General features: G+C 42.0%; 1 protein-coding gene across 2 annotated transcripts in view; it reads left to right on the top strand.

Annotated features, from left to right (window-relative positions):
* DENND2B (DENN domain containing 2B) overlaps positions 1-22796 on the top strand; it is a 178398-nt gene that overhangs the window by 88528 nt on the left and 67074 nt on the right. For both annotated transcript variants that reach the window (XM_060261278.1, XM_060261279.1), the window contains 2 exons: positions 9379-9527; positions 16109-16324. In XM_060261278.1, the coding sequence (XP_060117261.1) occupies positions 9379-9527; positions 16109-16324 (365 nt within the window). The remainder of the gene's footprint in view (positions 1-9378; positions 9528-16108; positions 16325-22796) is intronic.

The raw sequence follows: 22796 nt of genomic DNA on the forward strand, positions 1-22796 counted from the left end.
CAAGTTTACTTGTTGAGGGATTTCACTCAGGAGTTGTTCTTAAGAATGTTGTTTCTGCTTCTTTCAGTCCACAAACTAAAATTCCAGGAGCCCAGCTGCTTCCAGTATTCACGTCACTGTCAGTTCCATTCTGTCGGTCAGGACTAGGAACTTCTGACGGCAGTGCACATTTCTCAGTCCTGTCCTCAGCTTCACACCTGCTCTGGGAAACTTTCTTTGAGTTGTCTAGAAAATGTCTCTGAAGTCATATATTTATCTCATTGCAAATCTGTTCTTTTAAGGGCAAACTCACTGAAGAAATGCTTTCTTTAGATAAATTCCTGCTTCCGAAGTAGAACAGAGATCACTACTTCATTTAAATATGAGTTATGCCGTTTTTCTTCTTAGTTCCATTTTTCACTCTTAACTCACTACATTGTTGGCTTGCATTGACTTGGTGTCCTGTGTGCCGCACTTGACAGCTAGTGTGACAGGACATTTTGTGCTGCATCACAACTCAGAGGAGCTGGCTCTATTTCCCAGCCTTCAGTGTGTAATGGAGAATTGTGTGACCATCATGAACAACTCATCAGTGCTTTAGCTCTCCAGCACCACATTATTCATGATTTTTTCAAAGTGAGCTGATCATATTACCATAACTTTCTTTTGCTCTTCCTTTAGACATATTGTTACACCTCACTGCCAACAAAACCATTCTGTAGATAAATGCATTGGAAGATGTACCATTCATTAGTGCAATAGTGTCGTATTCAAGAATCCAGGAAACAAGCCAAAATAATTTCTGAAGAAAGCTACCTCCACTAGGGTGTGTGATTAGAATTTTTCTTCTGTTATTAAATGCTGAATTTTAAGAAATCATCTCTTGATACCAATACAGCAGGTCCTAATAGGGAAACTAGGTGGGGGAAAGGTTAGGCAAATGTAGCTATTTCAAGGACAAACGGTACATTGTGGTGCTCTTCCCAAATTCTCATATCCTACATCAATCAGCCCCCAAAGAAGAGTTCTGCAGTTTCTTCTTCTGAGTTCCATTTTTTTCCTTTTAAATCACTTTGTTGTTGGCTTACTTAAATTTTACAAGCCGTGAACTAAGTTCAGGCCCTCTCATTATTAGCACGTGTGCACTGTGATTCATATTCTCAAACACTCAGTTTCATGACGTATAAAAATCAGTAAACAGAAGTTAGTAGTCTTTAATAGTACTTCAGAAGTATGGATCATTTTCCTGCTTTGTTCGTCATTAGCAGATATCCTATTTTATAATGTTTTAAACAGGGATGGACTGACTCTTTAATTTAATTTGCAGTTCCCAGTGAGATGCTGCCTTGGAGGGCCAGGAGCATGCTCAAGTCAAATACACCCTACTGTGTCACAAGCCTACGCCCCCTGCCATCATTGAAGGGGCCTGGGTTTGAGCCAGGCAGCCCCTGCAGCATTTCTACTCCCAAAGAGGGCACATCAATAGCATACAGTTTGTGGACAATTCTTGCTTACTCTTTCTGCACCACTAATACATTTCATGCTGTGAGTGGCGGGACCGGATCTAAATGTTTTTTGAGGGGGGCAAAATTAAAAAATGATGCCACCTTATGGACCATTCTGTCTTATGGTCCCATAGAATACAATGGACTCCATACCCAATTTGGCGCCCCCCCTCCGTTGGTGCCCAGGGCAAGCACCCCCTTCTGTCCCCCCCCCCCCAGATCCGGCCCTGATGAGTGGGGAAGACCAACTGACATCAACTAGTACATCTCGATTAGAATTTAAACTGTACAGTATTCTTTATACATTTTACCCCCCCTTTTTTTTTTGCTATTCTAAGCTGACTATTATGGAGAGACTATTCAAAAACTACAAGCTATTGAGTGTAATGTTTTTCCATTATGCCTCTAATAATTTTTTCCCCTTTGCACCACCATTTTTTGTTCTTACTATACATTAAGCCTGAACAGGAGTTCAAGGGAACTTAAAACCTTGCTCATTGACTTATGACATTTTGGTTGATTCTAATAAAAATATGAGACTGCTGTTGCTTTTGGATTCTTTGCACCTGTTGTATTTTGAATTTCTCCTTCTTCCAAGCTGATCTTGGAACTTCAGTTCATAGCTATTGTTGTTTTTATTTTTGCTGACTTTTCAGGATGTTGCTGTAGCTTTAGAGTAATATTCTGCAAATGCAATATTTGCATTCAAATATTTTTGCTGAATAGGCAGATAAGTCCCTAACTTGCACTCCATTTAAGCCGGGAGGTGTCTCGTCTCCAGTGGCTGCAAGTTATAGCGCCACAGTACAGTCTATACAATTACATTCCATGCTTCTGAGATAATGATCAAGGACTGCCAGAGGAAACATTTCCTAGCTGCAGCAGCTGTCTAGCCTGTGCAAAGAAAATGAAAACAGTTCTAAAAGATTGTTTTTTATGTGTAGTACTCTGAGGCATTGCCTAAAGTTTAAATACTAAAAATAGCTTATAACAATTAAGTTAATTTTTTAAAATTATAAGATGTTCTTATGAATATTTGTGCTCAAAAATTATACAGTGAATGAAGGGGTTTTAGTAGTGATTCTGTCCCTCCTTCATGGATTCTTAGGGCCTAATTACAAGGTACCTTTTTATCACTTTATGTCTGTGCAATCAGATGTTTGTTGCAAAAACTTAATTCCTAGATACACATGTGGCAACTTGGATTGGAACTGTAGTGTGTAGGGAGAGGAACCTTCTCCCTTACACCACTTTTCTGATCTAAAACAGCCCAGGTGGGGGGTGTATTTGCCCCACTGTGGAAAGCACATATGCTGATGGGCTAGATGTTAGTTTCTTCGAAGAGGAAAATAGTGGCTCCCTGGGGTCATTTCCAGTGTTCCCTCTAAGCTGAGTTATTGTGAGCTAGCTCACAGTTTTTTAGCCTCTAGCTCACACATTCTTGTCCTAACTTAGGAAAAATGTCCCCAGAGCAAACTAATTTATGCAGTAGCCAAATTGCTCACTTACAACTTTAATGCCAGCAACTCACAACTTTAATGCCAGTAGCTCACAACGTAGAAGTTTTGCTCACAAGACTCCACAGCTTAGAGGGAGCACTGGATATTTCATATTGAGAAAACAGCCTGGGTGGTAGGTGATACACTTCAGAATCTTCTCTCGCTTCCTGTATACTGCGGTCCTGCTTGGAATAAGACTGGAATCAGGCACATGCATGCCTGGATAATTCCCAGCACAGAATTTGCAAATATGTGTCTGATTGTGCAAACCTGGGGAAGACACAAAAAATCATGTACTTAGTTTAAGTGACACTCTCTGCCTCATTCTCTTGTGCTTTATGCATATATTAAGCGCATTGTCATCCTAAGCAGAGTCAACAGCTTACAAAGATGTAACTCTGTTTAGGAGTCCACTGATAGTGTATGAATACACCGATGATTCATATAATCAAAACACAAAAATACTTTATGTGCCAGAAACAATGCCATAACTGTGGTATTTTTTGCAACAAACCAATAATGGATAGAAGACATGTCTGCATCTTTAAACACAGAGATGGAATCCCTGATGACTGGGTATTTCTTTCATGAACTTTTAAAGACATTGTTACGTTGACCACCACTCTTTATAGGTTTGCTGCAGGAAATACCAGGGGACCTATCACAATAATGCATTTGGTGTTTTCTTTACTCTCCTTAAACTCTGGTTGTGCTTTGTACAAATTTGGATGTGATTCCTTGCTTCAGATTGTTTCACAGCAACACATATAGATTAAGATAATATCTTTGTTTGAACTCTTCTGAGGATGGCTAATGCCTTCAATAATTCAAATCCCACCCATCCCACCAGTCTGTTCTTACCACACCTTCACTGTTTTGCCAACCATTCAAAGTTCCTTTTACATATTCTAACCTAGCAACATCAGTGAAAGCTTCTTCTATTAGCCTAGATAGCTAAATGAAACTTTAGCTATCAGAGGCAGTATATATTTGAATACCAAAATGCCTGAGACAACCAACAGGATATTGTTGCCTTCTTGCCCTGCTTATTAGCTTCCCAGAGATGTTTGTCTGGTCAATGTTAGACATAGACTGCTAGGTGAGACAGAAAAGTAACTTGTAGCTCAAGGCCAAAAACTGAGTGCAAGGCAGGGTTTAGGCCCAATCTGATTCTCAAACATCAAAATTGTTAAATAATTTCCCCTTCCATTAATATGCCTCCTAACATATGTCCATCCATCTGTCTGTTTGTCTGTCTCTCTATCATCACTGCTCTTATAGCTATTGCCTTGAGCAGAAAATAAAATGGTACAAACCTTACTTAATGTTATCCCCCTCATATTTAATTATTACCCCTATAAATTTTGCCACAGAAAGAGTAATGAATTCTTTGACTGGTAACAGATGGCCCGAACAAAGCCAACCTGAAGAAGAGCACCCTGGAGCTCCCGGATGGCGCTGCAGGAAGGGGCGGGCCTTGGGCGGCCGGGGAGTGTCTGGAACGCTCCCATGTCCCACTCGCAGCTCCCTGGGTGCTTTCTGGGCACCTCCTGGCTTTCCAGATGGCCGGGAGGCGCCTCAGAGGCATTGCAGCAAAAAGGTACCACTTTGAAAGTGGTACATTTTTGAGCCGGCTCCCGGCCAGCCTGGGACGGGACCAGAGCGGGACGGGGACGGCAGGCAGATGTGTGTGTGTGGATGTGCTTTTTTGGTCCACCTGCCTCCCATCCCCTGGGTGGCTTTAAACGCCCGTCTGTTCTCACCCTTTATATCTGATAGTAGCCACATCACCTGAGCTCCATTATTAGGTAGTTTCATATTTTTAAATAGAGGGGTAATTAAACTAGTCCTCAACTCATTAAATATGGAACATTCAATAATCATGCATTCAATGGTATTTTTTTTTCTATCTGCCCTCCAAAACCACTGAGGGAAGGGCATTCATTCTTGAAAAAGAGCTTTGGTGATGTCAAGAGATAAAAATACTTTGGCAGTTGCATTGGGTGGGCAAAACCCAAATAAAGTGTCAGACATACCCTAAACACCCTAACAGCTGTATTAATAATATCTAGCTTCCTAATGTGCACTTTTATTTGTTCTGTAATCCCGACCATGTCATTTCTTATTCCTAAGCCTATATGAGACCGAGTAGGCCCTCCCTCAGATTTTAAGATCTTAATCTTAAAAAGAAACGCTTTTATTCATGCCATAGCTTCCATCAACACTTTGCCCAATTCAGCATTGCTATTTCCAAAATGCATCTGGGGCAGTCAACAAGTGTCAGAAAAAAATTGAGCTGAATGTAATCCATTCTTTCAGAGGCATCCTGAATCCAGATTTCTGCCCCACACAGGAATCGGTTTGAAAGACAGAGGTACTGTATATGTCGCAGCAGCCTGGGGTCAAGTATCTCACTCCCGACCATCGATGGGGTGCCACTGGTGCCAGTGCTGGAGGTTAGGAGGTTGGGAGTGCTCTTGGATGCCTCCTTAACAATGGAGGCCCAGGTAGCAGTCACTGCCAAGTCAGGTTTTTACCACCTTTGGCTAATCAGACAGTTGGTTCCGTTCCTCAAATGAAGCAACTTGGCAACAGTGATCCATGCGATGGCCACTTCAAGGCTGAATTACTGCAATGCTCTCTACATGTGGCTGCCCTTGATCCAAATCTGGAAGCTGCAACTGGTGCAGAATGTGGCAGCCAGGTTGTTATTGGGCTTCTTCTTGAGGCAGCACATTCAGCCTGTTCTAAAGATGCTGCACTGGTTGCGTGTAGCATACCGGGTTTGCTTCACAGTGATGGTTCTTACCTATAAAGTCTTATATGGCCAGAGGCCTGCATACTTATGGAACTGCCTTTCCCCACATGTTCCCCAGAGAGTACTATGGTCAGGATCTCAAAATCTCTTTGTATTCCCCAGCCCCAAAGATGCCATACTGGCTATGACTAGGGCTAGGGCCTTTTCGGTTGCACCCCGCACTTGCGGAATGAACTCCCTGAAGACATCAGAGCCCTGTGAGATCTTTTACAATTCTGCAGGGCTTGCAAGAAAGAGCTCTTCCACCAGGCTTTCGACTAAAATGCCATGCCCACAACGGCCACCTGTGCTTGGTGCACTGTGCACCTGGCAGCCCAGCCTAGACTTCAGATTTCCACCTAGTATTGACTGGATCTCCTATCTGTATATGGCGATCATGGACTGCTGCATTTCACCATCTCACATATAGCACTGTATGTTATTTTCACTGTTTTAAGTTGTTTTCAAATAGTTTTATGGTGAACTATGCCAGTTCGGCTCTTGTAAGCTGCCCTGAGCCTGCCTCAGCTAGGAGGGTGGGGTAAGAATTGAACTAATAAATAAATACAAACATGTATATGCTGTCTCTTCAAAGATCTGCTTGAGGCAGCTCACTAAATAAAAAAGGAAGAGAAACCAAGCCATTAAAAATCCAGACAATAAGAACCCAGAGATAAAAATGCATATGTGAGCACATAAAATCTAGCATTCTAAAAGATCCTTCTAACAGCCCTTGGACTAAAAACAGATAATAAAAAACATCAACCTACTTAAAATGTTTCAGCCTGATGCCTAAAACAGACTGAGGTAGGTGACAGTTGAGCCTTAAGGGAAAGGGCAGTGCCATAACTGAAAAAAGAGTGTTGCTGGTGGCCACTGTTGGCACCTCTGCAGGTAGGGGCTGCAGAGCTTGTGAGGAGGAGAGAGAGGAGAGACGCACAGGGAGCAGGCCTTGAAAAACCTGGGATGCCAAGATGGTCATTTGAATTTTGGGTGCAGCATGCACTGCCTTCTGTTCTATATTCTTAATTGTGGTAAAAAGGTACCTTTCATACATTTATGAGTTTGCCTAAACTGCAATATAAATAAGAAACAACGGGCAGTGAGAACTGTATATCACAGCCTTCAGTGGGAAACTTCCCTGTCATACAATGTAATTAACCAGCCTCTCTTTAACCTGTATGTGAGATGCTGAGTCCTTTCAAATATATTCTGTGGGTCAGGTGTGATACAAGTTCAGTATTGACTTGTGTTTAAATATGCAGAGTAGATCTGGCAACAAGCTCTGTGTGTTCATGTATCAGTCTGACTAACTAGCATTTTACACACAAGCAGCATTCCTTTCTCTCTCTTGGATTCATTGATACTCTCAAGAGTTAGCACTGCCCTGTAGACAATAAGCTGGACTTTGACTTTGAAAAACTGAGCTTAAATACTGTTGAATGTGAATTTGCTTTGTAGTTTCAGGCTTCAGTTGTATTTCTTGTTATTCCCCCCCTCCTTTTTAAAGGGGAATAATAGTGAACTACCAGTTTTCGGGATGAATGAGATGCACAAAGTGTAACTCTTGTTTCCCTCCTTCTGGGACATCTGGTTGACCACTGTTGAATACAAGATGTTGTGGTCTATATGACTCTTGGTTTGATTCAGCAGGGCTTTTCTTACATTATGATGATATCTTGTTGTACATGGTTTTTAAATGACATGTTGGTGGTGAGAGTCAAGAGGGGAGGAGCAGTTTGGTGCCCCCCCATGTGCAATTTTGGCATAAACCTAGATAGTTTAAAATCATGACATTTCTGAACTTTGGCCAGATTTAATTAACACTTCTGTGTTCTAGAAAATATTTGATCTTCAAATATTTGATCGTTTTTAATTTCTTTTATTAAATTCATGAAGTATAACAGCCATAAACAGAAAAAAGGAAAAAACAAAGCATAAACCACAGTAATTGACTTGCCATTCATACATAAAGAGGCTGTTTGTGGGTTGTATCGAAATCGCCCAGTAACAAACAAACAAAAACCTATCTAAATTTTACAACTATAGAGTACAAATCGTATAAATAAGTCAGTGCATAACCAAATTTTCAATATTAATCACTTAGATATTATTATTACTATAATTATTTTTTTTTCCATACCACCTATAAAATTTATCCCATTTACTACTGGCTTCCGTCTTGGACTCTCCTTTTAGCAAATTAGAAAGTATGTCCATTTCAGCAGCATAAAAAGTTTTATCAACCACCTCATTTATTTCAGGGCAGTTCTTCTGCTGCCAATATTTGGCAAAGACTATTCTTGCCGCCGTGAGAATATAGACCGTTATATATTCGTCCTCAGGGAGAACGTCTTTCTTAACTAGTGAAAGTAACATCATCTCCGGTTTAAATTGTATGTTTGTTTCTAATATTGCCTTTAATATTTCAAAAACTCTTATCCAGAATTTTCTGGAAACTTTGCAGTTCCACCATATATGATAGAAAGAGCCTATTACTGTACCACATTTCCAGCATTCGGGTGAAATAGATTGATTGATTTTAGATAATTGCAAAGGGGTAATATACCACCTATGAAATAATTTTAAAAAATTTTCTCTGAAGCTTACTGGTTTAATAATCTTATAGTTCATTCTCCATACAGCCAACCATTGTTCCAAGTCAATATTTTTCTGTAGATTTTGGGACCATCTAATCATTGACTCTTTTAACTAATTCGTCCTCCAACTTTATTTGAATCATATAATTGTAAACCTTCTTAATTACTTTATTTTCATCCGTGAGCAATAGTTTATCAAAATCGAAATTACAAAAATATTTGATCTTTTGGAAGCTAAGCAAGGCAATCTCCAAAATTACAGATCTTCAGATTTTTCAGATTCGGCATGCTTATTAGCAGAGTCCTCTTCTGCATTTTCTTTTTTTTAATTGACTTTCAAGCTTCTCAAGTATTTTGAACTATGGGTGATCTCATTTTTGTCTACACGCGGAGAGTGTCCCTCTAAGTTTTTTTAAAAGATAAACAGGAGTGACTTTTTCTATAGAAGTCCCAAATATTTGTAGTAATGAAAGAGAGAAAGCAACAAGAATGTGGTTTAAAGTGACTGAGGCAGGTATATAGCAGCCTTTCTTTATCATTGTAATGATTATACTACTGCATTTCCCCTTCTTTTGCATAAAATAAGTTTCATCCTTTATCTTCTGGCAGAGGTAATGGCTAGCAGAGCTGAGATAACAGTAAAAGGTATAGCAAGTGGGCTCTACAGGCCAATAGCATTCTTTTTACTGTGGGAGAGACTGATTCAGCAAGTTGTCTGGTTCTCCTTAAAGTAGTTGCATTTTTGTTTTTTGTTTTTTTTTAAACTAACACTGAATACAGAACTGTAGAGGCAGTCTCGTGAAACTTCTACATTAAAAAAGAAGCTCTGTCTTTCATAGCCAAAATCCAATCCAAGTATTTCCAGCTGCAGTTAGAAGGATGAGTCACACTGGAAACTAAGGAGTTTTTCTACAGACGTTTCACTTGGTTCGCATGATTTTTTTTTCTAAAAAAACCCATTCCTATCTGTTTTTCTTTTCTTAATAAAAATTGCAAAGGAGATTCACCCAAGGAAAATCCGTATGAAGATGTGGAGCTAAAAGGCCATCATGCAGGCCGAAAATCCCAGCAGTTGTCTGAGAGTTCCCTAGATTCTTTGCACAGGATGTGGACTCCGCAGGACAGGAAGTACACAACACCTCCACAGGTAACACAGCATGTCTTAATGTGCAAGGCTCTGTTCAGAGTTTATACTAAAAAGCAAAATCTCTCATTTGTTTACTCCCATAAAAGTACGATGCACAAGAGCACAGCTATAAAAGTAGCTGTAAAGTAGCTGAGAAAGAAAGTAAATCATTTTAAAATATGTGCATTAAACAACCACAATTCACATTCTGTTTTGTGTTTATTTTCTATAAATGTCCATTCATTGTTCCTTAAATTCTACTGTGACATTATTGCATTTAAATATATCAGCATTCTTTAGAACTGTTTGCTAGTAACTTATTGAATCAGTTACCATTCTTTGGTAGAGGGTAGACCGACCTTGCAGGATTCTTTATTCTCTCTTCATTAAACGTTATGCAGGGCACTCAAATATTTACTTTAATTATGGTGCTAAAAATAATGTCAGAAATCAAATACATAATAGGTCAGCTGAAAAAAATGATACAACACAGGAAGATTTTCCTTAGCTAGCTGCTTTATTTTTTTTGCCAAACCCATTTTGCTACTTATTTTTCAGTCCCCTTCTATTTAAACTTGTTTATCTAGAAATATTAAGAGCCCCATGGGGCAGAGTGGTAAAGCTGCAGTACTGCAGTTCTAAGCTCTGCTCACAACCTGAGTTCAATCCCAGCAGAAGTTGGATTTAGGTAGCCGGCTCCAGGTTGACTCAGCCTTCTATCCTTCCGAGGTCAGTAAAATGAGTACCCAGCTTGCTGGGGGGAAAGTGTAGATGACTGGGGAAGGCAATGGCAAGGAAAGGAAAGGTCCCCTGTGCAAGCACCAGTCGTAAACCACCCCCTTGCACAGGTGACTACCTTTACCTTTATCTAGAAATATCCCACTGGTTTTAGTGTAACTCTGTTCTAGGGAAATTTCATAAAAATTAGAAGGGCTATCATCTAAATCTGCCCTGACCTGGCCTAGGCTAGTCTGATCTCGTCTCATCTGCAAAGCTAAGCAGGGTCAACCCTGGTTAGTAATTGCATGGAAGACCACCAAGGAAGTCCAGGGTTCTTAGGCAATGGCAGACTACCTCTGAACCTTACAGGTAGTCATAAATCATCTGTGACTTGATGGCATTTTCCACCATCATTGTCCAGATCACTGTACTAGGGAAAAGCATGAGAGTGCATTAGCACCTTAAAAATTAATTTGTAGAACAAAGCAAGAGTCAAGTGGCACCTTTAAGACTAACAAAGTTTTATTCAGAATGTAAGCTTTTGTGTGCTAGAAGCACACTTCCTCAGACAAAAGTTTGAAATGGCAAGCAATCCTAAATATAGAGAAAGTGGGCAGTGAGTTAGTATCAGTGTTCCCTCTAGCTCACAGTTTTTTAGGCTCTTGCTCATCCATTCTTGTTTTCACTCAGGAAAAATGGCCCCGGAGCAAACTAATTTATGCAGTAGCTCACAACTTCAATGCCAGTAGTTCACAAAGTAAAATTTTTGCTCACAAGACTCTACAGCTTAGAGGGAGTACTGGTTAGTATGCTAACTAATTTGTAGTGATGTATGAGCTTTATGGTAGGGTATGAGTGTTCCTGAATCTAATTTGTGGTAGGGTATGAGTTTTCCTGAGCCATTGCTCATTTCTTCAGCTAGAATGCAAGTTATCTGCCCTATAAATTAGGAAGTGATTTCAGATGCCAAATAACATTAGCAGGTAAATGAAAATAGAAGGTGTGATTGGATTTGGTGTGATAGACAGAGTGGTAGAAGGGGAAAGGATATAAAGGTATGAAATATTTTTGACATATTTACAGGGCCGACCAGACGCCCTGGGTTGCCCTAGGCAGACTTGCTGCCTGGCGCCCCCCCCCCAGCGTGCCCCCACGGTTCCCCCGCTTCGGCTCCGCTGGACTGCCCGACGCGGCAAAAAGCGGCGGCACCCCACTTGCTCCCTTCCCCCTGCTCGTTGCCGGCCAAAAGTAAGTTTTGCCAGTTTTGCAGCTCGTGCCTGTGCGTTTTAACGCATAGGTGCAAACTGTGAGGCCGGCAAAGCTTACTTTTAGCCGGCGACAAGCAGGGGGAAGGGAGCGAGTGGGGCGCCACCGCTTTTAGCCACGTCAGGCACTCTAGCAGAGCGCCGGGGGTGGGTGGGACGGAGCGCGGGGGGTGGGCAGCAGCCCGGAGGGGGCTAGTGGCGGTGGGGAGGGAGGCAAGCTAAGCGCTTGCCTGGGACACCAGAAGGGGGGGCGACAGCGCAATTTGCCGCCCCCCGCCCCTCAGCACCCTAGGCAACCGCCTAGTTTGCCTAGCAGGAGGGCCAGCCCTGCATATTAATGTCATTGAAAAATCTTGAAATACGAGGAACATCCGTTTTGCTTTGAATTAGTATTTATTTGTGAATTATGCTGATTTGTATTCTTTAAAAATGATTTATTTAATTTTTGTTCAACACACACCCCACCAGTTGTTTAGATGTGATTTAGGAAACCAAATTATTTTAGATTCAGAATATTCTGTTTTAGTGTGTGTGTCAGGAGGTTGTACCAGAAGATTCATTGAGCTCTTGCCATCTTTGGGAATCTTGGAACTGTATTTGGTTTGAGGCAAACAATAATGGCAAGTGGATTAACTAAACCATCACAAAAAGCAACATTTTTATTCCACATAAAGACATAAGGCTTTAGATAGACATTCTTTTTGCAGAGTCTTGTTTTCTGTACCACTAAAGGCACTTTATTCTAAATGTTTGATTACTGTTAGTAATTTGCAGATTATTAAGATATATGATCTAGAATAAAAACAAAATTAATATGATTATTTAAAAACACAGAATAAACAAAAATAGCAAGGAAGACTAACCAGCACACCTGAAAATTATAGCTATCAGTGAATTGCAAGTGCTTTCCTAAACAGCATTTTTCTTTCTTCAATCCAGTCAGTCTGGCTTCTGTAAATAAGGAATTCCTTAAGGACGGTATTATTGCTGACAAGACCCGGTTCCTACTGACTGCTTGTCTATGCTCAGATAGTAGGGACGCTTGGAAGAGACCCTAATTTCAAAACCTTAAAGCACACAAGTATGCATGTGTGTCATAGAGTTAACAATCCTTTTAGCTTTACCAAGGCAGCACTTTTATTGAGAGGCTATTGTATTTTCTGAACCCTCAAAATACTGCTCTTGTTTGTGGGGAAAATGCAGCGTTTTCCCTCTTTGCAAACTTGGCAGGTTGCTTTTCATATGAGGACACTATGTAGGATTGACAGTCAGCAGGAGACTGGGGATGGGGTAGAGTTGCCAGGTCCAACTCAGGAAATACCTGGGGACTTTTGTAGTGGAGTCTGGAGTCTTTCCCTTTCTCTACAATAAGTAGATAAAGAAAAATACAACAGTGCAGTTCCCTTGAATACAGTCTTCATTTCCTCAATCTCTTTTTTTGTCTTCAAAAGATTCTCCAGCAGCTGCACTTCCACTAAATGAAAGTGTAAATTGTCATATCCCCACAAGTCCCTTGTCAAGCTTTGGTAGCATTCCCAAGCATTACTTTATTAAGGGACACACTCACACAGCAGCCAAAATAAACACTGAATACTTTCCCAAAGACCAGCAGTTTGCAAGTCCACACTTTTGTGATCTCACTGGGCAATGGTATAAATCACTTTCCTCAAGGGTGTTGCTTAATGTAACAGTCCGCTTTTTTTCAACCAACTTCTTCAGACTAACACAGAAAAACAAAAGAAAGAGAGCAATCTAGGGGCTAAAGTTTGTCCTCTATCCCATAATCAGGTTTTAGTCAACTTTTTACTATCCATTTTACTATACACATGACTTCTGAAACAGATGCAAAACAAACAAATGGGCTGTGGTCTCCTCCTCTCTTATACACTGCATACACCTACCGGGAAGAGCCATGTAGCTCATGCCTGCTCATGCAGCTTTTGTTCTGCTGAGATTTAAAGGCGCACACACATTCCCAAAAACAAACAGTTTGCAAACTTCTTCTAAAATGTCCTGCCAAGATTTAAAGGCACTCCATGGCTCTTGGGATGAGGCTTCCCCCTTCTAGCCAGCTGACCAGCAGTGGAGAGGAGCCTGCAAAATTGTGAGATCCATTGCATGGACCTGGGGGCTGGCAAGCCTAGGGCGGGGACATAGGGGGCTATAGTTTACCAAAGAGCGGTGTTTCCTAATAGCAGGGTTGTGGCCCAGCGCCAGGCCATGAAGCCCTCAACACCGGGCCTCCCCTCTTCTGGCCTCCCCCTGCCTCCCCTCCGCATTGCGCCTTCCCCGCCTGCGGTGTCGCACCCTCCCACGCCTCCTTCTCCCTCCCTTCCCCACTGCAGGCAGGTCAGTCTCATGCTGCGTAAAGCTCCCCCCCCCCGACTGATCGCCTGATCGGTGGGAAATTGTCTGGGAAGGAAGTGCCAGTGAGGGAGGAGCCACGTGCCCTTTTCAGCCACAGTCTGTTCGAGCTGCAGCCAGGTTGACCCAGTGCAGAGTGAGTTCCGTGCTGATTTCCCACCGATCGGGCGGTTGGTCGGGGGGCAGGAGGGCTTTACGCAGCATGAAACTGACCTGCCTGCGGTGGGGAAGGAAGGGAGAAGGAGGTGCGGAGGGGTGCAGTGCTGCAGGTGGGGGAGGCAGGGGGAGGCCCCGGCGTTGAGGGCTCTGTGGCCTGATTTCCCACTAATGGGGGGTTTACAGCCTGAAGTTGACCTCCAGTGGGGAAGGAAGGGAGGCGGCAGCGGGAGAGTCAGCTGCGCGGCCAGTGAGCAGTTTTAGAGGTGTTGCTCCCATCTCGTTTCTTTCTGGTTTTTCCCTTTCCTTTCTCTTTCTTCCTTTTGTCCCTCCTTTCTTTCATTCCTTCCCTTTTCCTTCCTTCCTACTTCCTTTCTCTTTCTTTTTTCTTTTTTTCCATATTTGTTTCCAACTCCTTCTTTCCTTCCTTCCTTCCTTCCTTCCTTCCTTCCTTCCTTCCTTCCTTCCTTCCTTCCTTCCTTCCTTCCTTCCTTCCTTCCTTCCTTCCTTCCTTCCCTCCCTCCCTCCCTCCCTCCCTCCCGTCTTCTCCTTCCTTCCTGTATATTTTTAGTTTTCTGCTGTGTGGTCCTTGTACTTTTTCTTAATGTTTTATTTTTTAAATTGCATTGCAAAATCCCACTATTCTTTTATGTTTCCTAAACAAAATATTGCAAGAGATTTAGGCTTGTTTGTACATCATTTCCTGTCTCCCGGCTCCACCCTCAAAGTCTCCTGGCTCCACCCCCAAATTTTAGTGGGCCATGAAAGAGAAGTGTAAAAATAACCAGACCATGGAGGAAAGTTTGGGAAACCCTGCCGTAGAGTTTACCATAGAGTTTAAGCTGACTCCTAGAGCAGTGTGATGTCACTTCCAAGTTTGCCCTGGAAATGTTATGTTGCCAATGCAATAATGATTTCTGCAGTATCCCCCCCCCTGGTAGTTGCAAACAGTACTGCACCACTCAGTCATTCCTTTTCAAAAATCACCTGTAAGCCAAATTAAATCTATGGTTCCACATGGCATTTAATACAGTGCAATATCCCTCATAAAAAGATAAAAACGCCCAAAGTTAACATGCCTATAAGGTTATTCATGTATAACTAGGCCACCAAATCAAACTGCTTTTCCAGAAAAGTTATAGGAGATCTTGACATGCCAATAACAACTGGCAACGGAACATCGTTCCACTCATAATTCTCTTAGAGCAGCATTTCTCAGGTCTGGGAACCTCTGAGTTCCCATAAGTGATCTCAAGGGAGTCCAGATCATGCAAAAACAGTCCTCTCAGTTTTCTAGTAATGGAGGTGAGAAGATTCTTCACCTCAAGGAAAGAGATTGAATAGCTTTTACTCTCGTTTGAAGGGCAGGAGGAGATTGTAAAAGCCACCACTGCCCACAGTGACAGTCATTGCAACCACAGTAATAGTTATACAGCTGTTTAGCAGAAAATCCCTCCACATTGTCATAGTATATAACTAAAATGTAAAGGTTAAAATATCCTGGAGAAGTCAATTGTAAGAGGCCATAATTCGGTGGCAGATAACATTAGGATTGCCAGACTCCCTTCAGGGGTGGGGGAACCCCAGCTTTTGTGGGGCATTTAGGAAATCTTAGCCCCAGCTAGCCCAGAAGACGACGTGATGATATTACCTGGAAGTGTTATCACATCACTGATTATGTCATGGTGATACTGTAGTTTTTGGGCAAAACTCAGTGGGAAAATCTGATACAAACCAGATGCCAGGTAGGACCTAGCAACCCTAGATAACATGCTTTGCAAGTATGAAGCCTTTGTCCAATCCACAAGTCTCCCATTAAAGAACTCAGATAACAGGATTGCATGAGATATCTGTTTGAGTCTGCCTGCTGAAGTAAGGCTAGAGGGACCAACGTTCTGACCTCTGAAAAGGTGGTTCTTTATACTGATGGCAGAATGCAGTCATTGCTGGAAAGACAATTCTACCAAGTTCCCCCATCTGACATCATTTGAGGCTGTTCTATTAATTTTACTCAGGCCTTGATATAGCTTGCTTTTGATGGTACAGCTCTACAGCTGGAGCTGTTTACTCTGTTTTCTTCCTTCCTTCATCTCTCAGCTACCTTCAAAGCCCAGCAGCCAATCTCTAAGAATCGGGAACTGGTCAGAAAGGAAAAGTCATCGCCTGCCACGACTGCCCAAGAGACATAGCCATGATGACATGTTGCTGCTTGCCCAGCTCAGCATGCCTTCCTCTCCCTCCAGCCTGAATGAAGACAGACTGAGTACAACAAGTGAACTTCTGTCCACACACAGGGCCAGGAGGGTCCCAAAGGTAATAGTTCCTGCTGCGCAATTACAGATCAGCTCTGAAGATTTTGTTTTACTTTTGTTGTGGGTAATGAAGAATAACTGAGTACTTTTGTTGTGGGTATTGAAGAATAACTGAGAATAACTGGATTTAGCTGAGTAGAATCTAAGGTAAACAAATGAGAATCTTGTAGTTTGTTTCACTAGGCCTGGGCATAGAAAGGACATTCCGTCTCCTGGTTTTGGTGCCCTCTGCAACAAAACATTCATATGCCATGGCAAAAAAAGGCAAATTCAATCCTGGATTTTCTCACTATTACATCAAAATCTTAGGAGGTCATAGCTCCGCTATATACTGCCTTGGTCAGGCCACACCTGGAATACTGTGTGCAGTTCTGGAGGCCTCACTTCAAAAAGGATGTGGACAAAATTGAGCGGGTGCAGAAAGCAGCAACAAGGATGATGAAGGGCCTCGAGGAAGAACCCTATGAGGAAAGGCTGAGGACCTTGGTAATGTTCAGTCTGGAGAAGAGGAGATTAAGGGGGGACATGATTGCTCTCTTTAAATATTTGAAAGGCTGTCATTTAGAGAGCATGGATCTGTTCCACTTGGCAATCGAGGATAGGACCCAAAGCAATGGGCTCAAATTACAAGCAGAAAGGTACTGGCTAGATATTAGGAAAAAGATTTTTTACAGTCAGAGTAATTTAGAGGTGGAACCCGCTGCCTAAGAAGGTGGTGAGCTCCCCTTCATTGGCAGTCTTCAAAACACAGCTGGATGATTATTTGTCGGAGATGCTTTAGGCTGATCCTGCATGGAGCAGGGGATTGAACTAGAAGGTCTGTATGGCCCCTTCCAACTCTATGATTCTATATTCAGAAAGCAACAGAAGTCTAGCCAAAATGTAAATAGTGCAAATTAAGCATGTATGTATCGATAATACTAATAATTTCTTTTATTGCTGTGCTATAACCAGTGGTCATTTTGTAGAAAAAGAGGTTCTGGAGCTCATTAGCACAACTCATTTGCATATGCCACAGACCTCTGACATCACCAAAAGGTGTACTAAATTATATCAGCTCAGCATCTACCTGAAAGTGCTTCTTGAATTATAATTGCCATAATAAAACCTTCCTCCCATCATACTTTTAAAATTATTTTCTCCTATGTGGCCACAGTGGCACGATGAAGATTTCCATCTGTCTGCTTTATATGTTTTGGTTATTTTCCCATTTTTTGTGGGAGAAAATATTAGAAAGTTTGTCATATAGAGTTCAGCAAAATTCTTGAAGGGGGACCCCTGAATAATTAATAAATACCCCTATAATAATGAATGAAAGCATGCTTCTGCCTTCAAAAAGAGGGTGTCTGATGCAGTGTTCGTTAGAAGCACAGATAGCCTTCAGTGGGTGGGTGTTCACAGATGTGTATTAGGATAAAACAAAGGGGCCTCATTGAGAAGCCTCTTGCTGGAGCTGATAAAGGAAGGGGATGGGAGGACTGGAAGAGTACTGGAAGGAATTGTAAGGGGGTGGGGAATGTTGAATCAGATAAGCTTATGTGACTGCCTGCTTGTTTTTGGTGTGAATAAAACAGGCTGTATGTAGAATGATTTTAACTCAGTAATTTTGGGGGCCCATGCCCGACTGGGTTCTGTTTATGGTGCCATAAAGTAAACCTCGCTTCAAACCAGTAAGTCTGTGCGGATCTTGTTATTTCTCTGCTTCATTTTGGTGCATTGACCAATGGGAATAACGGGGTTAGGATATTTCCTTTCCCTTGGCTGGTTGTATAGCCACTCGCCTTCCACCCTCGTGGCGGGAAGACCAGACTAGGCGCCACTGTCACATTTTTGATCAAGTCCAGCTCTCTCCGCCCCGATGGGAGAAGGTGTCCGGTTTGCCAAACCAAGATCCCACGCCTGGTTGAACCGACATGTCCTGGGAATGGGAAGATCTTCAGGATTGTGAGTATGAACCGTCTGGGAATTCTGATTACCTCTCCTTAGGAGAGAAGGAGGGTCTGATCACCCCTTAAGCTCTGTCTATTAGGCTCCACTTTGGAACTAAAGCACAAGCTAGGATCTGGAAGGATTTCTGTGGTGTTTGTGAATGAGAGGAGACGAAGCCTGTAGGCGAGAGGGATTTTCTCTTTTGCAGTTCCCAGTAGAGTGACCTCACTGGGTCATGAGAGAGAGGGAGTGAAAACCCTCAGGGCTCCCTGGCTGCCAGACCCCTTACTGGCAGCTCCTGTTTTCTGTTTTCCCTAGAAGTGTCTTGTCTAAATGTCTGGTGCCAAAGGGGGGGAATTGATACCAGAGTGCTGCTGAATAAAGAGGGTAGCCTTAAAAGACACGGGAGGCTCTCTCAAGCTAGCCTGTATGCCCAGAAAGGCCCCATGATGGAGACCAGGAAAAATCCATATTGGAAGGCTGGGCTGCATAGCCAAGGCATGCCTCTGAATGACCTTCCCCCCACCCCCCCACACATCTTCTCTAGATGGAAAAATACTGGGATATGCCATTGTGAATGGATAATCCCATCAATGTCTCTCCTCCTCCCGTAACCCATCTTTACCCCATCTCTGTCAATATACTATTTTGTTACCCCATTGTAGTGTCATTTCAGTCTTTCCTGGGAATGTCAAAACCAAATTGCCACCTAGCTGCCCTTCCTGAGTGGTCATACAGAATTAATTTGTGTAATTATGGTGCCATAAAGTAAATCTCGCTTCAAACCAGTAACTCTGTGCGGACCTCGTTATTTCTCTGCTTCATTCTCACAGGGGGTTATCACAATGGAGCCCAGAAGCAAGTATTTCTTTTGGGGGGAGGGGTTTAGAAAGAAAGAAAGAGCACAATAAAATTTAGAGGTTCCAGAATTTCAATCCTGTGAACTCTTGCCCAAAATGAGGCCTGGCTATAACTGCTAAACTCAGCATTTTGTGGACTGGGCTAGTAAAGATGTAGGAAGCACAGGAGCTGTACTATACTAGTAGTTTGCTACAAAGAAGTCCTGACTTGAAATAGACTTAGTTTGCCTTGCCTATAGTGGCAGAATGCAGAAAACAACCAAGTTACACTCAATGTTTGTTTTTTTGGCACTGGGTAATCCTAGTGTTGTATAACCAAGGGCTTTGCTTCAAGGAGCCATTTTGCATTGAAGACAAAAGTGTGCATTTTTTTAAAATGTGGTTTTATGTGTTTTTGATAAGCCTTGTAAAAATTTAGAGTAAGAACAAAAGAACAAAAATTCAAACTACCTTCCTCTGTCACACTTCTCAATAAACCAAATAAAACCAGCTGTTTGAAACAAACAGATTTTTTTGTTAATAACAAACAGGAAGCAAAACATTCATTTGACATCTCCTAGTATAAATTCAGTATGCTTCAAACAACAAATATGATCAAGCAATAAACTTTCTTTTTTCTATCTCTCTTTTTCCTTTTGTTATTTTCAGTGGATATGCTCTCAGAGAATTTTAAGGATAGATAGAAGGTGACATGCAGTATTCTGAGTCACTCTAGTAAGTCAACAATGTGTCCTATTGGTGTGGTCTGATTTCACCAGGATTTTCTCAATGTGTGTTCATAAAAGGCAATCATGATTCCAGAAAACTGTCTTTTGTCAGTTGTACATGGTTTCCATTAATGCCACTTTCCAAATTTCTGAGTGCCAATGTGAAAGGAATAGGTTCTCATTAAGAATGGTACTTAACCTGGCTGCTGCCAAAAATAAATGCTTGCTTTTAAAAATGTGTACGTTTGGCACAGTGCTGTTACAACTGCTGGCTTCCTGGCATGTGTACATGGGTAGTGTACATGACTCTCATAAGGTACATGTGGCTTCTCATGTAAGTGCATCCTTTTGTCAAGCTGATCAACCTTAAGAGTCAGTGCATACATTACAATCCTAAATCATTGTTTATTTGGTGTCCCATTTTGCTGATTGTATTGACAAACTATGTAATCCATGTTGAGTCCCTGTGAGAAAGGCAAATTATAAACAATGTACATAAATAAAATATTATGCGGAATGGATGTACTGATTCATCGCTTCTGGTCCATGGCACTTCATCATCTTGCACCCATCCCTATCCATATGGTCAGTGGGAGCATGTTCTTGCTGTCTGCATAGGGAGCAGCCATTCACACAAACACACAGTTGTGTGTATTTGTTTGGCAGAGGTGCCAGTCTTTCTAGGGATACATTCTGTGTTACATTATATAATTTTTGAATTAAATTTTGAAAGCACTAACATAAACTGGTTAGTACACTCAGCTTTCATGGGGTCCCTTGTAGGCATAGTGTGAGAGCACAAATTCTCATAGGCTCTCACTACATCTGCAGTATAACATCTGGTTGTCCCTTTACATGTTCCTTCCATCTGACAACAGAGTAAAGATAGCATGAAACATCCATGCATACTGCCATGTCTCTGATAACACAGTGAAGAAAGCATGTGAGCTTTCATGCTTCCCTGCCATACCTATGAAAAGGCAACTTTAGGCAAGTTGCAAAAGGGGATAATTTCTCTGGGCTCTTATTTAACTGTTTAATCATGTTTTCCCTTATGCTGTGCAAAAGAGCCCCTTGTCTGGCAGTTCACTAGCTGAATTATGATGTAGAATAATTCAACTGTTACTATAATATAATATATATGTATATAATATATTAATTTATTTTCCTCTGTTTTGTTTGTAATGGTGGTTCCCAAGGAAATTGCCACTAATCTAATATATTGTTTATTCACAGGCTGTGCAGTTCAGGTAGCTGCATCATTACGCATTTGAAACAAAAATGATTTAAATTTATGCTTTTATGGCTCAGTAAAAAGTTTAAAAGAAGGATATGATTGAATTGTCAGATATTATTATAACACCAGGTCAGAATGGACATGCAGTATATTAATTTATAACATGAAAATATAGAATTTTCCCTGTACAGTTTACATGCTTGTTCCTGTTCTGTTAAAGTATACATAAGAACTTATGTTGGGGACAAAAGAACATAAGAAGAGCCCTGATGGATCAGACCAGTGGTGCATCTAGGCCCTCAGTGTGTCTCAAACAGTGGCCAACCAGTTCCTCTGGGCTGCCTGCAACAGGGCATAGAGGTCAAGGCCTTTCCCTGATGTTGCCTCCTGGTTCTGAGATTCAGAGGTTTACTGCCAGTGAATGTGAGGTTCCCCTCAGTCACCTTGGCTAGTAGCCATTGATAGACTTATCCTTCATGAATCTTTCTAATCCCCTTTTAAAACTGTTTATTCATGTTGCTTGGTGAAGATGATATGTAGGCAGGAAGACAGCCAAAGGGAGGAAAGAGTAAAAAAACCTCTTTTTCTCTGTACCAATCTCATCCTTCAAATCTCAGCTTTGGCACTTGTGACTTTGTAAAAAAGCAACAGTCCATCCCTTAAAAATATCACAGAACTGTACAGGATGTATAGTTCCTGTAGCATTTCCCATCTGGCCATCTGTTAGGTTATTATCTCACCTGCTTTATGCAGGCAGACAGGTGAGAGGCAGAAGGGGGGGCATTATTTTGTTGGAAGAGAACTTTCCCTTACTCACATGCCCCACAGGGCTTGTGAAAAGTCTTCAAAACAGAGTTCAAAAATGCCCTTAAATTTTGTTTAAATCCATTACAAGTGAAACAAGTTACCTTAGATTTTAACAATTTCTATCAAATTCAGCCTGTGAATAAACAACTTTCCTTGTAGGGATCCTTCGCTGCTCCCCAATTCTCTTAAGAGCTTTGCAGGGGGGAATTTTCCATTTGGTAGCTGCTACCACCTCCCAGAATTCACTCCTTTTACCAGTTTGATGCCAGGAAGGCCATCAAATGGGGCTGTTTGATAACATGAGCCATGGCAAGACTTGCAGCCCGGAATCATCCCAGTTTTTTATCTCTTAAATGTACAAAGCTTTACTTTGCTATCAACATCTGTAGAAAGTATACAGGATACAGCAATTAGGGTGCAGGTGCTGAGAAATATAAACTGAGAAGACTTTCTAACCTAAGTTGACAGCTACTGTAACATGGCATAATCTCCCTCCCCCTCCACCCACCTTCTAACAGAAGCAAATGGATGCATGTTCAGTGATGCTCTCTGGCTGTTACATGTGCACACAGAGAGACAGACAGACAAAGGGCGAACAGCTCCTTTTCAGTCCTCCCACCGCAAGTGCATTGTAGGTCCTGGCCAATCAAGTTACAGTATTTTTCTAGATCTTGCCAGAAACCGGGGCCCAGACTCACCCAGGGACCTGTTTGCAGCACTATGGGGGGGGTGGGGGAGGAGAAAGGGTGCCATGGTGGTTCTTGCTGGGTGGAGGGGACAAGCAAACAGTGAGCACTGCAATCTTGGGCCCACCAGACCCAACGCTGGCCCTATTAATGGGTCCTGAGTGTCAAGGGGGTGAGGTCACCCTGGCTACTACTAAAGAAGCTACACCACCCCTGCTTGCCATCTTTTTGTTGTCAGGCAATTTGA

Source organism: Heteronotia binoei, chromosome 21 (genome assembly GCF_032191835.1).
Source record: "Heteronotia binoei isolate CCM8104 ecotype False Entrance Well chromosome 21, APGP_CSIRO_Hbin_v1, whole genome shotgun sequence".
In the NCBI taxonomy this organism is placed as follows: Eukaryota; Metazoa; Chordata; class Lepidosauria; order Squamata; family Gekkonidae; genus Heteronotia; species Heteronotia binoei.